Source organism: Megalops cyprinoides, chromosome 17 (assembly GCF_013368585.1).
Source record: "Megalops cyprinoides isolate fMegCyp1 chromosome 17, fMegCyp1.pri, whole genome shotgun sequence".
Classification (NCBI taxonomy): Eukaryota; Metazoa; Chordata; class Actinopteri; order Elopiformes; family Megalopidae; genus Megalops; species Megalops cyprinoides.
In genome coordinates, this window is record NC_050599.1 from 19,007,480 (window position 1) to 19,021,638 (window position 14,159).

The 14,159-nt window shown below is 41.4% G+C and overlaps 1 protein-coding gene across 1 annotated transcript; it reads left to right on the forward strand.

Moving 5' to 3' along the window:
* Positions 1-5,196: 5,196 nt before the first annotated feature.
* chrna2b (cholinergic receptor, nicotinic, alpha 2b (neuronal)) lies at positions 5,197-14,159 on the forward strand. The gene is made up of 6 exons (XM_036550523.1): positions 5,197-5,416; positions 9,059-9,210; positions 10,136-10,180; positions 10,681-10,790; positions 12,304-13,408; positions 13,721-14,159. Exons 1-6 carry the CDS (start codon positions 5,320-5,322, stop codon positions 13,844-13,846), a joined length of 1,635 nt encoding a protein of 544 aa, XP_036406416.1. The 5' UTR covers positions 5,197-5,319; the 3' UTR covers positions 13,847-14,159.

The window sequence follows — 14,159 nt, forward strand, 5'->3', positions numbered from 1 at the left end:
GCAAACTGTTACACATCACAGGAACTCTTCCCATGGTCTCCAAACAGTAAATTCCATTGTTTGCCTTCACTGAAAGCTGTGATCCATTTTCATGTTTCAGTGTGTTGTTTTATCAAAAATTCTGACAAATGTACTGTAGTCTTCAATGTACTGTACGTTATTCTGGAGTCTGTTCACGGCCTATTGAAATAGGCCTCTGGAACATTTCAAACAAACGTCATGCAAATTAATAGTACTTTGAGCCATTCAGTTCAACTACACATTCATGTGCCAAAAAGAAATCATCCTTGTGCTTACAGGCAATCTCAAAATAAATACTTTGGACGTTTTTTTCCCCTTTGACATTCACATATCTGTTGTCAGGCCTTCAAGGGATTAATACGCTATATGCTTAGAGTCTGCAGGATCCTCAATCATATTTTCCACAGCAGTGATTATCCACAAAACTTTTTTAGCCAATAATCCTCAGAAAATTAGTGTGACAGTTAGAAATATGATAGGGTATTCATGCAAACTCCATATTTTCTAATGAAGAAAACATTTCTCAGTGAAGAAGGTCATGCGTGTAAGACTATGCTATACTTTATCTAATCTTTAACACAGTATATTCACATTACAGGAGGACAGGGTCAAGAGTATGACACTGATTATATCATCAGATGACAATCTAAGCTGGCAGTACCCATCTCCCATGGTTTAAGTGGAGGATAACCAGAAAAAGAATTTCCAATTTCAATGGGTAGGGTTAAGCTGAAAAATTTGCTTCGTATAGGTAACTACAGCTGTTTTTACAGAGTTATAAGTGCTTGATCTTGCTACTATCATTCAAATCATAAGCCTCTCTGTGGAAAAAAAAGACATCAAGTATCCAAAATTTAAACCTAGGCAATGTTTTAGTCTATGTATCAAGAACATGCTGGATACATGGCCCTTAAATGTGTTTCATAAATGCATATTATGTCCAAACAAACATTTTCCCCTGGGTCTTTATTCTCTGATAATGAGTCTGTCAGTGGTGTAGGATATATCTGTGGATCATTGGTGTGATGAAGTGTATAAAGGAGCTGGCTAAGTTGCTTCAGTCTGCCTCCCTCCATTCCTTAGGTTGGACTTGATTTAGGAAATGGAAATGATTTAATTCCCGTCTGACCGTAAAACGTTAGTGATCCTGGATTTGTCCAAGGTCAGAGGCAGCTTGATTTGTAATGTATACTTAACCTGTCTGTGTATGTGAAGTGCTTTTCAATCCCACTTTCAGATTTGTGATTCAATTATATATCAGCTTCCCCAGAGCCCTGCTTGCCTGTCACTTGGTGGGCTCCTTGTTATGTCCTGCAGCCAAGTTCTCTTCTCATGCTACATTTATGAAAATGTACTCTAACATTATATTGTATTTATGTTTATGTATTACATTTTCCCCCCCTGATTATTTTGTCAATTTGCCCCATTTTCTCTTCATTCTAATTGCAGGAGATAATTAAAATGATTCAACCACTTAATAGCCAATACTGCCTACAACGAACGCAGCATGCTACATGTCAAATAATATAAAAACCACAACAGGTATTGCAAGTAGGTAAGGAATTAGTATTCAAAGAGAGAAAATCAATTATGTAGAAACGGTACAAAGTTTAATGATATTTTGGAATCATAGGTGTCTTGGTGAAATTGATTATAAATGCTCTGCTGTAAGAAGCAAGGGTTGAGGTGACGCTACTGGAAATGTCTAATTAATTGAGAATACATTTTTTGATATTAATTTGTAGTCTTACAATGACTTCAAACAGAAGAAAACCTCCAGTGTTCTTGTGTGTTTCCCGCCAGCTCTCTTCACGTAAGGATCGAGGGACATGACTGACTCCGCTCAATGACTGCCAAGTTATTACTCTTGTAAAATTGCCCTTCCTGAGCAAGGAGTACAGCTCACTCTGCATTCAGGAGATTGTCACAGCAGACAGGCTAAACCAGCCAACAGGAAATAGTCACTTGGAATGGTGTTTGAGAGCTCTATTTTTCATCCTGTCAGTAGAAAGTGCAGCAAGACAAGACCAAAACGGCTGTGATTGCCTCATTTTGTCATGCATTTTGGTAGACATATATGTGGTTTACTCGACAGGTATTGTTAACGTAGTTACACAGTGTCAGGACAGTGGAAATGTGGGGACATCAATGGGTGCACAAAATTGTAGATGGTGTGCTGTATAAATGAAATCATTATCTTAAAAAACTAACATCAGTCCTTTGGCTGCAGTTTTGTAAAGTATGCAGGAAATATGCAGGAAACTGTCACCTTACTGGACTTTGAGATTCATCCAGTGCCATTGAACTTTTTAGACCTTATTTGTAAAAGATGGAGGCAATTTGACCTTTAACCCTAGCTATATTACCTTAGGCACATCAGCTATATCAAATATATCCACTTTGATATGTGTGACTGTAAGTATTTACTGTAACATATTTTACAATGTTTTTCATTTCAAAATATATTTCATATGCATGAAATTGCTTATATGAACATTATTACTATACTGTCTGAAAATATGCGTGCGTTTTGAGAATAGAACATCTCAGATTTTGAGATGTTCTGTTTCCGTACAGGTACTTCACTCACTGACAAGCGTAAAATATTTTCTCTTTTTACGAGAACTTACAAATTATTCTTCAATAGCACAACTATTTATTCAGCTGCTGTGCCCTCTAGCTGTTCGTTGCAACTATTACAGAAATTGAGCCCGTCGTATTCTGAGGGGAGCGTTGTGTTCTGCAATTATCCCAGAGTATTTCCAGCGTTTAGCCGTACTTTGGTTTCGCCTGACAGAAGATACCCGTTTTGAAATTTCGGTCTCTGCGTTTGTGACTGAACCAGATTGTCTCCAAGCAGAATATCTGAATAATTTTGTGGCTTATCCAAGAAATGTACGCCGTAAATTGGAAGCAAAAGTGAAATAAGGATAATGACCTTATTTCAAACTCCTCACACACGTGAAATACTACGTTTTTGCCAATTATTACAAACTACTTTCCATACCAGTGTCTTGGCTGTTCATGCTTGCATATTTCGAGCGCTGATTTGGTGCATGGTTTATCAAATCTATGGCGATAAACTCGAAGTGTCACTTCGCTCCGCAGCACGACCTGGTGCGTGACAAAGAAAACTGAGCAGGTGAAGAATCGTTCAATGGTCTGCATTTTCCTTTGGTCTTTGCCCACATTTCAGACAAGCACACGAGTGTGTGAATATTTCTAAAATCAAATCCGTGTATATTGGTATGAAAAATATCATCGCTCTCCTGGAAAATGCTATAGCTAACGGTATTCTAGACGCATTTAAATCGTTTCTTCCGTTCAAGCACACTGGAGACATTTTCAAGCATCTGGAGACGAGAACAGATTTCTTGGGAATAATTGCAAGTTGATAGAAGTAGGATAGCTTAACTTTATCAGTCCGTGTCGGTAATAATATGCCCAGTTAAAAACCATGCTTAGTATCGGTATTTTTAAAGAAATCATTACCCCATACGATGCTATTCGATGGGTGACTAATACAATCAACATCAAGGTATTGGTATCAGTAGTTGCTCTGACACACATGCTCTGAAACATGAGTAAATAATATTATACATGATATGGTATTCTAAAGATGTTTCATCAAACCGCATTCATCCATTTAGCCGCGATGTGTAAGCATAGGGGACTTGCATAGGAATGATGGATTGATTCGCAAACGGGTCCCTCCTCTGTCTCTTGACATCACTCGGGCAGAACGTGTGTGCGGCAGCTGAAGAGAGAGAGGGGGTAAATGCTGTCAGTTTAGCGTTTGCCAGGGGGCGCTTCCTCCGATGTCATGGGAATTGGATACAAACTTTTTAAATACCGAAAAGACTACGCTCCGGGATCCAAAGTCAACACAGAATCGCTTAGCTGATGCAAATCGAGAAGAGAATCAAACGGAAAGAAGCAGTTTAATCTCTCCACACCACGTGCCCCTTCCATCGTTTTTCGGATAGACTGTAATGTAGCCACTTGTTGGGGAGAATTCAAAGGACCAGATCGCGTGAACTTCTTTGCGTCTTCACATGAGCTTGAACAAAAGATATTTTATAACGTTACAATCATTTTCAAAGTAAGTTGGGGACGTATATTAAAGAATGCAAAAAGCATGCAGAATATTTGAAATAGACGCTGCTCGAACAAGGTAAGATTCCCTGCAGTTTGCTCTGTGTTTTCACGAATTTTCACAACGGGTTAAATACCGATACCTTTTAATTAATCAGTAACCAGAGACAGGAACCAATTCCCTTGTATAAGAAGTTTTTGTAACGCACTGCACCAGATGGTGCTGAGGAATATATTTTGGACATATACAGTCAAAATTATTAACTATAAATGTGTTGTTCTTGTTGTTTACAAAACTTTTTGTCTCATGAAGGCTTTAACGCCCTCAGCGTTGATGTAAGATATATGCCCGTCTTATTTCGACATTTATTTATTTGATCAAAACAGCTGCCTATAATATGATTGTGTAATATAGTGACAGGTTTGTATGTGTTGTGTCATGCTGCAAACTCCGAAACAGATTTGCATTCATGCTACTAATGTGGCTTGAAATATTCTTTTAACTGGACACATTTCTCTCTGAATTCTCTGATAATAAACTATCTACCTCATGAAGTGGGCGAAGAAATCCTGGCATTCTCGATGCGTGTTGCGTCACGGTCTTACGGTGACATCTGTATGGACCATCAGTATAGATATGGGTAAATACAAGAGTATGTAAAACATGCATTTTCTCCTGTCCCTCAGGCTATTTTGTATCTGAATGAATATTTGTATAAAAAGAAACGTGGAAAGTTTGGACGGAATCTATCACCGGAGGACTCAGAAGAACTTGATCAAACACTTACACGTCAGTGTTGAGGTGCGGACTTCAGTCCCGGACTACATAAGATTCAAGTTTGGACTTCTCTCTTGAATTTCAGAACCACGAAATGGACAGTTCGATTTTCAAAGCTCTCCACTGCCGACGCCAACGATGATGTTAGCGAACTGCCTTAGACGTCAAGATAATGCGTAGTTTATTGTTATTGCCCCAAGCTGCATATGAAGTCTTTGACCCAAGTCAGACACACGCGATATCAAAACTGAATGCTAATTGTTTCCGTTATGCGTATCTCATCAACAAGGATGACAGTGGTGGAACGGTCTTGTAATACATTCGAGGGAAAAAGTTTTCCACACAAAATTATTTCAAGATACAGGTAACCACGTCGCAGAGGAGACAGCCACTTGGAAAATTACACTCTGCGTTTTCAAAAGTTGATGCTTCTACTCCAAAGTGGAAATATGCAACCCGAATTCAGCTGCCTGTTCTCCATGAGGGCCATGTTGATCTGTTGTTTCTTCTTCTGTAAGTCAAGTAAGTGTGTTCATTCCTCATTACATGTGCTGACTGTCGCTGGATTTCAGTCCTCACATTTGTCTAGCATTCGCATTAAAACTAGGTAAGTCTTTAGTTGCACTATCAAAACGCAACACTATTGTTGTGTTGCATAACTTCATGCTACGTTATATTTATGATGTAGACGATGTTCAAACCCGTAAGTCTTGCAGTAGCAATAGTCAGTTATAGAAGTTAATGTATTAACACCGAATTTTACTGCACATTTTACTGTACACTACGAAAAGCAGTGTCATCCTGTTAAATGAGAGTTAAATTCCATGCCATTATCCTTCAATATACTGTTCTTCTTAATTGTTGATTGGCTCAAATTTCAGACGATTTCTGAAACAGTACAATGAGTTCTTCCATCTAAATTATCTCAATAATCTAGAGGTTTTCCAAGATGAGGGTGTTGTTGAATAGGTTTGGCTGAGTGGCCTATACACTGAGTTCTGAGTTTGTGATGCAGTAGCCTTCAGTTCGTTATTAATTATTATTAATGTCTGTAGAGGAGCGCCGCCGACAGGCAAAGTAGAGCGCATATCGTACACATTAGAGGAGGCCGGATAACCACTGCCGTTCTGCGAAAACTTGAGGTTTTCGAGAAACACTGGTAGAAGCATTCTTGTGCCACTATATGCACTTTGAAATGCAAATGGCCTGGGGCAGCACTTGTTAGGAGAATGTGGGACGTGTCCAGGAGATGTTCGAAGTTGGACACCTCAGTCACCTTCAGTCTCAGGTTTTTGGGTGATGCGTTGCTTTGACCCCCATCCCTTTGAAGCGTTCTGTCAACCCCTTAACTTGACTGCGCAGTATCCATCCCAGATTGGCTAACAGCTGCAGCCTAAGAGGCCCTTAATTGAAGTGCGATATGCAGGCTTTGCCAGAGCGCAGCTGCTGCAGATTTATGCGCCGGTCTGTGTCTCTTGAGTCTGCATTCGCATCGTCACGCTAATACTGCTCATTGTCTTTGCATTTCTTTGGGTCTTTTCCTTCATCAGTCCAAGCATTCTAGATTCCTTGTTCTTCTAAGATTCTTTTGAAAAAAAAAATAGCATGTGGCAGGATAAGGTATAATGCGTTTCAGTAAATCTAAAATATATGGTACTTATATGGTGTTTTAGATATATTTCAAAATATACTACACATATGTGGAGAGTTATTCATTTTTGCGTCTTTTTTATGAGGGATGTGTATTTTGATCATTGGACTATTTGAATGTTCTATTGTTCCATTGATGGTTCTATGGTTCCGTGATCAAATATTCAAATAATCAAATGTCCTCAAGTACTGTTTGAATATCAAGTTCTTTCTGTGCCAATAATGATTCAATCCAAAGAACTACTTTTCTATGCTTTCAAGCATCAATGAATTATCTAGCTGAGGTTCTCCTTCATGGGTACTGGTGATAAAAAATAAATGGTTTGTTTTAAGTCAACAAGCATTTCATTACCATTTACTATGTATGTAGCTATTTCAGGTTTTTATTTCTTTCAGATAGGGGGTACATTAAGAGAGAGCAGTAATTTTGTTAAGAAGACACATATGTGAACTATAGTACTTAGTACTTTCATATTAATGTTCTATGCTCACAGTCACTGTAGCAATTAAAGTAAACTGACTACCAGGAACACAGTAGCAATGATTGCTTTAATTTTTTCTCTGCATTTACACCTGCTTTTGGGCCATGATTGAGTTATTTCCTGAAGGATTATATCCTAGATTATCATATATCAACAGAGGTCTAGATCCTGTTTGGTCTTCACAGTTCTGCCCTAGTTTTCGACTTGATATTCACACATCATTGCTGGTGTAAAATAGGAGACTCATTGTGTCTCCAGGAAGGGCTCCACACAGACCATAATTAAAGGACTCATTTTCATGATGGTGTGGGTGATTCTGCTGTGCTGTGCCCTCCGTGGTACGCGGCTTACACCTGTGGTGGGTGTGCAGTTCCCTCATATAAGGAAGGAAAGAAGGAAGGAAGGAATTCCTTCATATCCCTTCATAGGTGTAGCAACTTTGACTTCAGATGTCTTGTTATATGGAGCCGAATTACCACATTACAAAGGCACCTTCTTTATAGTGGTATTTCGAGTTTGCTTAAAAAGGCAACAACAGAATTAGATGGAATGACAATATTTCAATTGCTGCTAAGGGCTTGTTTCTTAAGTAATCAAGTAAGTAAAATATGTATCATATTAATAATATCTATTTAAAACTACACATAAACACATGTGCATACACACACACACACAAATGTGTGCAAGCTTTTATGACATAGCTTTGGTGTCTAGAATGACCTTATTAAATATAAACATGCTAACCATGACATTTCTTAATAAGCAATGAATCAATGCATACCCACATACAGCAACAAAAATCCTGGTTGATGCACAGTAATAAGAATGACTTATGACTTCAAGCCTAGTGCTTTGTCAGCAATGTAATTATCCTGTAAATCCCATGTATATGTCTGCCCATGACGCATGGCACAATTTACCATGTAATCACAGCTCTTGCCATAATTCCTATTATTATCACAGGCATAAACTAATGTGACACCCTAATAAATTATGCCTGTGGCTGTGTATATCTCAGAAGTGCATTACAAAGAACAGACATTAACATCTTACTGATGTTTCACTGGTTTATATTAATGACCTCAACTGAAAGAGCTCTGCTACTGTAGGGTCATTTTATTTGTTGAGATGATTGCCATCCTGGAACTTGCAGCATCCCTTATCTTGCTGTTAGAATATGTGTGGGAATAGATAAAATACTGAAGGGACATTCAGCTGAGCTGGATTTCTTTATATCTTTCTGCCTCAATAATCTTTCCAAATCTACTGCTGTGCTTCGAGTGATGCGCAATTAAGGTTGATCAGACTGATTAAGGAACAAACAGTAATTATGGAGAGAGGAGTTGCCGAATTTTACTAATTAGACATGCCGATAGTGCAGTGCAGTCAACATGTCCTTGCTACCACTTGGACTTGGACTGTTCCTACTCAAGGAAGACGAGCTTCCTGCCCAATGCAGCAAGCGCTACCATGCTGGTAACTGCATGTTTAAACTGGGGATGTTTGGGAAAAAAAAATAGCCTCTCAAAACAGCAGCAGCAATTGCTTGTCACTCTAGGTCACGCTTAACTAGTTAGGCAGTGCTCACCTGAAGCCTTGTAGTTACCTGCCAATAACTCAATAACTTGTCACAATCAGCTTTTATGAACAGCCAAGGGTGGTTGTATGAGAAAAAAAGGGAGAGTTTGGGTGAATGTGGCAAGCATCAATACACCACCTTGATGTTGTCGTTGTTGTCGTTGCCGTTGTCGTTGATGATGATGTTCAGGGTATATGTATATACCATCCCTGGGGTTCAGCAATTAGTAAATGTCTCAAGAAAATAATAAAAAATCATTAACTTAAAGGTAATTTTGCAAAGAACAGATCTATAATGCATGCCCTATAATAATGTTTGTAGTTCCTATCCGATGCTTTCCTCACAGAATGGTCCTGTGACTTTTTTAATAATGAGAAGTCACAATGCAGATGTGTTTATTTCCCAATGTCAGAGATGAGTAACGGTAATCTTCTTGATGGATGTCTCTTGCAGTATTCGGTTATGAGAAGACCCACTCCCATGCAGAGGATGAGCTCTTCAAAAAGCTCTTCATTGGCTACAACAAGTGGTCCAGGCCTGTGCCCAACATCTCTGATGTGGTCATTGTCAAATTCGGCCTGTCCATCGCTCAGTTGATCGACGTGGTGAGTGAGCCTTGAGCTTGTTTGTTATGAGGTGGATGACAAGTCATATCTTTTTGTGGGACAGGTCGGCATATCTGTCTACTTACTACTCATATATCTGTAACATATCTATGCTCCCATATTTCCAGTTTTCTGGAATTTCTCTCACCTTTTGGAAGTGGTTACGGAATAATTTTTCAATTTGTACCATTCAGTCTCACTGTGTGTTTTCTCTGACAAATTATAAAAGGGTGCTATAAGAAGTAAAAGTTGATTCATTTGTAGTCTTCCAACATACCCTGTAATGCTGCGCCTTGGGCCAATGTCTAATAACAATGATGGGGCAAGTCTGTTATTCCTGTTGTACATCTGTTCAGTCTAAAATTTATCTGTCAAAGATCCCAGTCCTGCACCCCTTGTCCAAAATCCCCTTGGTCAGAAAAATCTCCCCTTGGTCAGATACACCCTCTGTGGTGTCTGAGCCTGACTCAACATGAAGCCGGTGTGAGTGATAGGGAAAATTGGATCTCAGATACATTGAGTTGTTAAAATTATCATAACCTGGTGTGTAATCGGATTAATTTTTAAGTTTTCTTAAGGTCAGCCATGTTGTATTTGAAATTAAAACCCAGGGTAAGCTATCAAGATGGAAATGGCTCACACACTTTCCATAGGTTTGATTTTCTTCTAGCACAACTGTGGAATGCCTTTCTTGGGTAGTTTTAGCACAGTGAAAATTAATTTGTGTGAAAGCGGACTGTCAGCCCCATTAGATCCCACATCCCCCGGTTGCACCCAAGACGGTTCAATTAGGATATTACACTGCAGAGGGTGGCTGGCCACGCTTTTTCGGCTGCCCTGACCCTCTCCTGAACCCGCTCCCTCATCTGGACGCGACCCAGCTGCGTGACTCATCCTGTCCACTCTCATTCCCCCCCCCCAACAGGACGAGAAGAATCAGATGATGACAACAAACGTGTGGCTGAAGCAGGTGAGCCGCCAGGGCTTGTGGGGGGGGCTTTTGTTCAGCAGAGGCTTAAACTGAGCGTGCTCCTGGCAGGAGGACTCTGGCAAGAGAAGGCACTCGATGCCTTGCTGCAGATCGTGTCGGCGGGCCGCTCCTGACGGGTCATTTCAGGTTACTGCTGACAGACTGCAAATGAGGTCCTGCAGGATACAGTTATGTTCCGCATCAGAGCCAGAGCTAAATGGGATAGATTTTTACTTGTGCAAAAGGTCTATGAATTTAATTCTTTTGCTTTATATGGATATAGATGGAAGTGCATTTAACTGCTTAATCTCTTGATTATGAATTATTCCAGAACAGTGTGTAGAAATGATCCATTTCAGGAAAGTAAGACAAATGCCACTTTCAAGAGAAATGGCATTTATGTTCCTCCTATGAATGGTTTAAAAACTAGGAGAAATGGGGTTGAATATGCTGTTAGTTTGAATGGGTACAAACATGTTCATCATTTTATTGCCTCCTAGGAATGGAATGACTATAAGCTACGATGGAAGCCCGCTGATTACGACAACGTAACTTCTATCCGGGTGCCCTCTGAGCTGATTTGGGTCCCTGATATCGTCCTGTACAACAAGTGAGTGAGTGGTGTGGATAGAGAAGAGTAATAAATTGGGGGTTTAGGCTGTGTAGTATTTGGATGAAGTAGTCAGTTATGCATCAAGACGACAGTACATCTCAACAGTGGGCCGTCATCAACGTGTAGTGGCAATATGAAATGATATATTTGTTTAATTATGAATGAATTCTCAAATATGTGATTTTTGTAATCGCAATAGCAATATCATTAGTGGACTAAATACGTGATGCACAAGCATCCCTTTCTCAGGAATATCCTTGTAGTTAGTTTTCTTAGAATGTGGCTTTGTATGGGGGCTCTGTGTTTGGCTCCCATTTGTAAATAGTAAACACTCTTAGCAGAAGTACTGTTATGATAGGCATCTTTTTAAGATAAACATAAAATATGCCAACCTGGCCCAGCTAAAACTGCTGAAGCCCAAAATGCAAACAAGCACCGTTTGCATCTCCTATGTGGTAGAACTTTATCTGAAACATTAGTGCGCCATCTAGTGGCCATACATTGACTTGCAGTAGTACTTTAAAACGTTTGAAAAGCACTGCTGGAAAGGATGAATTGTTACCCTTTCCCTCTAGTTTTTCAACTTGTCTACATTGTTTTCTTTTCCTTCCCTCTCTCCCCCCCCCATATCATTTTTAAATTCACCTCCTGTTTACCTTGCACCTTGATGATACTAAGAATGAGTTGGGATTTAAGTATACAAACAGCCCCGTCCCCCCACATTGTTTGATTAATTGGACAACCAATCAGGGACCAGGGAAGTTGGTGCATTCTCATGCTTTTTCCCCTGGTCCTTCAAATTGCCTGTTATCTGAAAAGGAAAGACACAATATGATAACTCTACTTCAAGTTATTTCCATTTTCTCTGTGATCACTGTTCAATTACCCATCGCACTTCTTATACATATACACATATCAGTATATACATATTTATACATATACAATACATATCTATTTTCATTGACAAGTAAAAGCAAGCACTGCTCTAGAAATCCTACCTTTTTTATTTTTTCCACTAAAGCAGTTCCACTGCTCTTGCTAAATGTGTAATTGCTGGAATAATTACCCAATTATCATTAATGGATTTTTGTTTTAATCTTAAATTAATTCAGCTCCAGCGAGAAATCTCATCCTTGATATTCTTGTCTTTAATCAATCACTTCTTAGAAAAAGCAGGGAAAGGACCCTTTCGATTAAATTAATGTCTCCTTTATCTGACCTATGTAATCACCTTCACTGCCTTGATTATAAGGGTGTGAGAATAATCTGATATGTGAGATTCTGTCTAGACAATTTCACAACATTATCAAATGCAGGATAAGAGCAGCTTTGATGTCACTCATGCAATCTAACCAAATTGAAAAAAGTCACGATAAAGATTCAGTTTTTGGTTGTGTAGTTATAGTTATTAACAGCATTCAGTCAATTTGTGAACATGCTCCTATGCTCTCTAAGTACATTGGGGTTGTTCGTATTTGTGGGATTAATGAGGCTGTTCCATGTCCCTCAGTGCCGATGGGGAGTTTGCTGTGACCCACATGACCAAGGCCCACCTCTTCCATACGGGCATGGTGCGCTGGGTGCCCCCAGCCATCTACAAGAGCTCCTGCAGTATCGACGTCACCTTCTTCCCCTTCGACCAGCAGAACTGCAAGATGAAGTTCGGCTCGTGGACCTACGACAAGGCCAAGATCGACCTGGAGCGCATCGAGAACACAGTGGACCTCAAGGACTACTGGGAGAGCGGAGAGTGGGCCATAATCAACGCCGTGGGAACCTACAACACCAAGAAGTACGACTGCTGTCACGAGATCTACCCGGATATCACCTACTTCTTCATCATCCGCCGGCTGCCCCTCTTCTACACCATCAACCTCATCATCCCCTGCCTGCTCATCTCCTGCCTGACCGTGCTGGTCTTCTACCTGCCCTCCGACTGCGGGGAGAAGATCACGCTCTGCATCTCCGTCCTCCTCTCCCTCACCGTCTTCCTCCTCCTCATCACCGAGATCATCCCGTCCACCTCGCTGGTCATCCCGCTCATCGGCGAGTACCTGCTCTTCACCATGATCTTCGTCACCCTCTCCATCGTCATCACCGTCTTCGTGCTCAACGTGCACCACCGCTCGCCCAGCACGCACAAGATGCCCCGCTGGGTGCACTCCGTCTTCCTGGAGCTCATCCCCCGGTGGCTGTTCATGCGGCGGCCTGTCCCGGACGAGAAGCGCCGCCGCCTGCTCCTCCAGCAGAGGGCGCCGGCACCGGCCCCGCCGCCGCGGCTAAGCACCTCCAAGAGCTGGCTCCAGGAGACGGACGTGGACTGCTGCCACGGGGACATGGAGCTGGGCGTGCCGTCGCCCTTCACCTTCCCGTTCCGCCCACCCTCGCCCCGCCCGCCCGGCTCCAGCCCGCTGCCGCAGAAGCACGGCCTGCATCACCGGCTGGACGGCGTGGCCCGGCAGCTGGGCGGCAGGGTCAACCTCGCCCAGCAGACCGCCAAGATCGACAACCTGGTCTGCGACTCCAGCTTCCCCTTCTCGCCCAGCGTCCTGCGTGCCCTGGAGGGGGTGCACTACATCGCCGACCACCTGAGAGCCGAGGATGCTGACTTCTCTGTGAGTGAGCCTTGTTAAAGCATACATGCCTACTAACACAGCAGTGCCATGTAATTCATTAATACTGCCTGGCTTCAGTTCAGTCAAATTTTGTTCAGTTTTAATTTTAAATAAACTTCACCAAGACATACACAAGGCACTGTCTCTGCTCTGTCTCACAAGGAGAACTTTAATTTTCCTATGTTACCTCACTTGTATGTGTGTTACTTGTTTTGCACTTATCAATAATAATAACTTATTAATGATGAAACGGCTAAAGTCATGCCTCAGAATTTTCAATTTAACTCATGCTGCTATTTCACCTCCTCTCAGGTGAAAGAGGACTGGAAGTACGTTGCCATGGTGATCGACCGCATCTTCCTGTGGATGTTTATCATCGTGTGCCTGCTGGGTACCATTGGGCTCTTCCTGCCTCCCTGGCTGGCGGGCATGATCTAGGTCCGCTCCGCAAGAACCACGATGGACAGATGGACTCAGACACCACGCTCACACCAGAGCCTTACCAAAGTATTGAACCAAACCTGAGAAAAAGTGGCCCTCTGGGATGAACCTGCTGAACTATCCCTTCGAATGAGGTGCTCAGTTATCTCTGTAACAACAGCAGAGGGCATTTCCTTCACTGAAAACCTGTGACTCTTCACAGCTGTCTAGAATCCCGGTCAGACTCCATTACCACGTAGCAGGTAAAACAAATTAAAACAATGGACGTTTTTGTAAAGAAAATGCACGGACTCTTTCTCCCCCTGATGGC

Bases quoted from the DNA above. Each gene is read 5' to 3' on its own strand.
- chrna2b (XM_036550523.1), top strand. From the start codon at position 5,320: ATGCTTCTACTCCAAAGTGGAAATATGCAACCCGAATTCAGCTGCCTG. The intron at 5,417-9,058 runs GTAAGTGTGTTC...TGTCTCTTGCAG, and splicing joins TTTCTTCTTCTGTAAGTCAA to TATTCGGTTATGAGAAGACC. The intron at 9,211-10,135 runs GTGAGTGAGCCT...CCCCCCCAACAG, and splicing joins TCGCTCAGTTGATCGACGTG to GACGAGAAGAATCAGATGAT.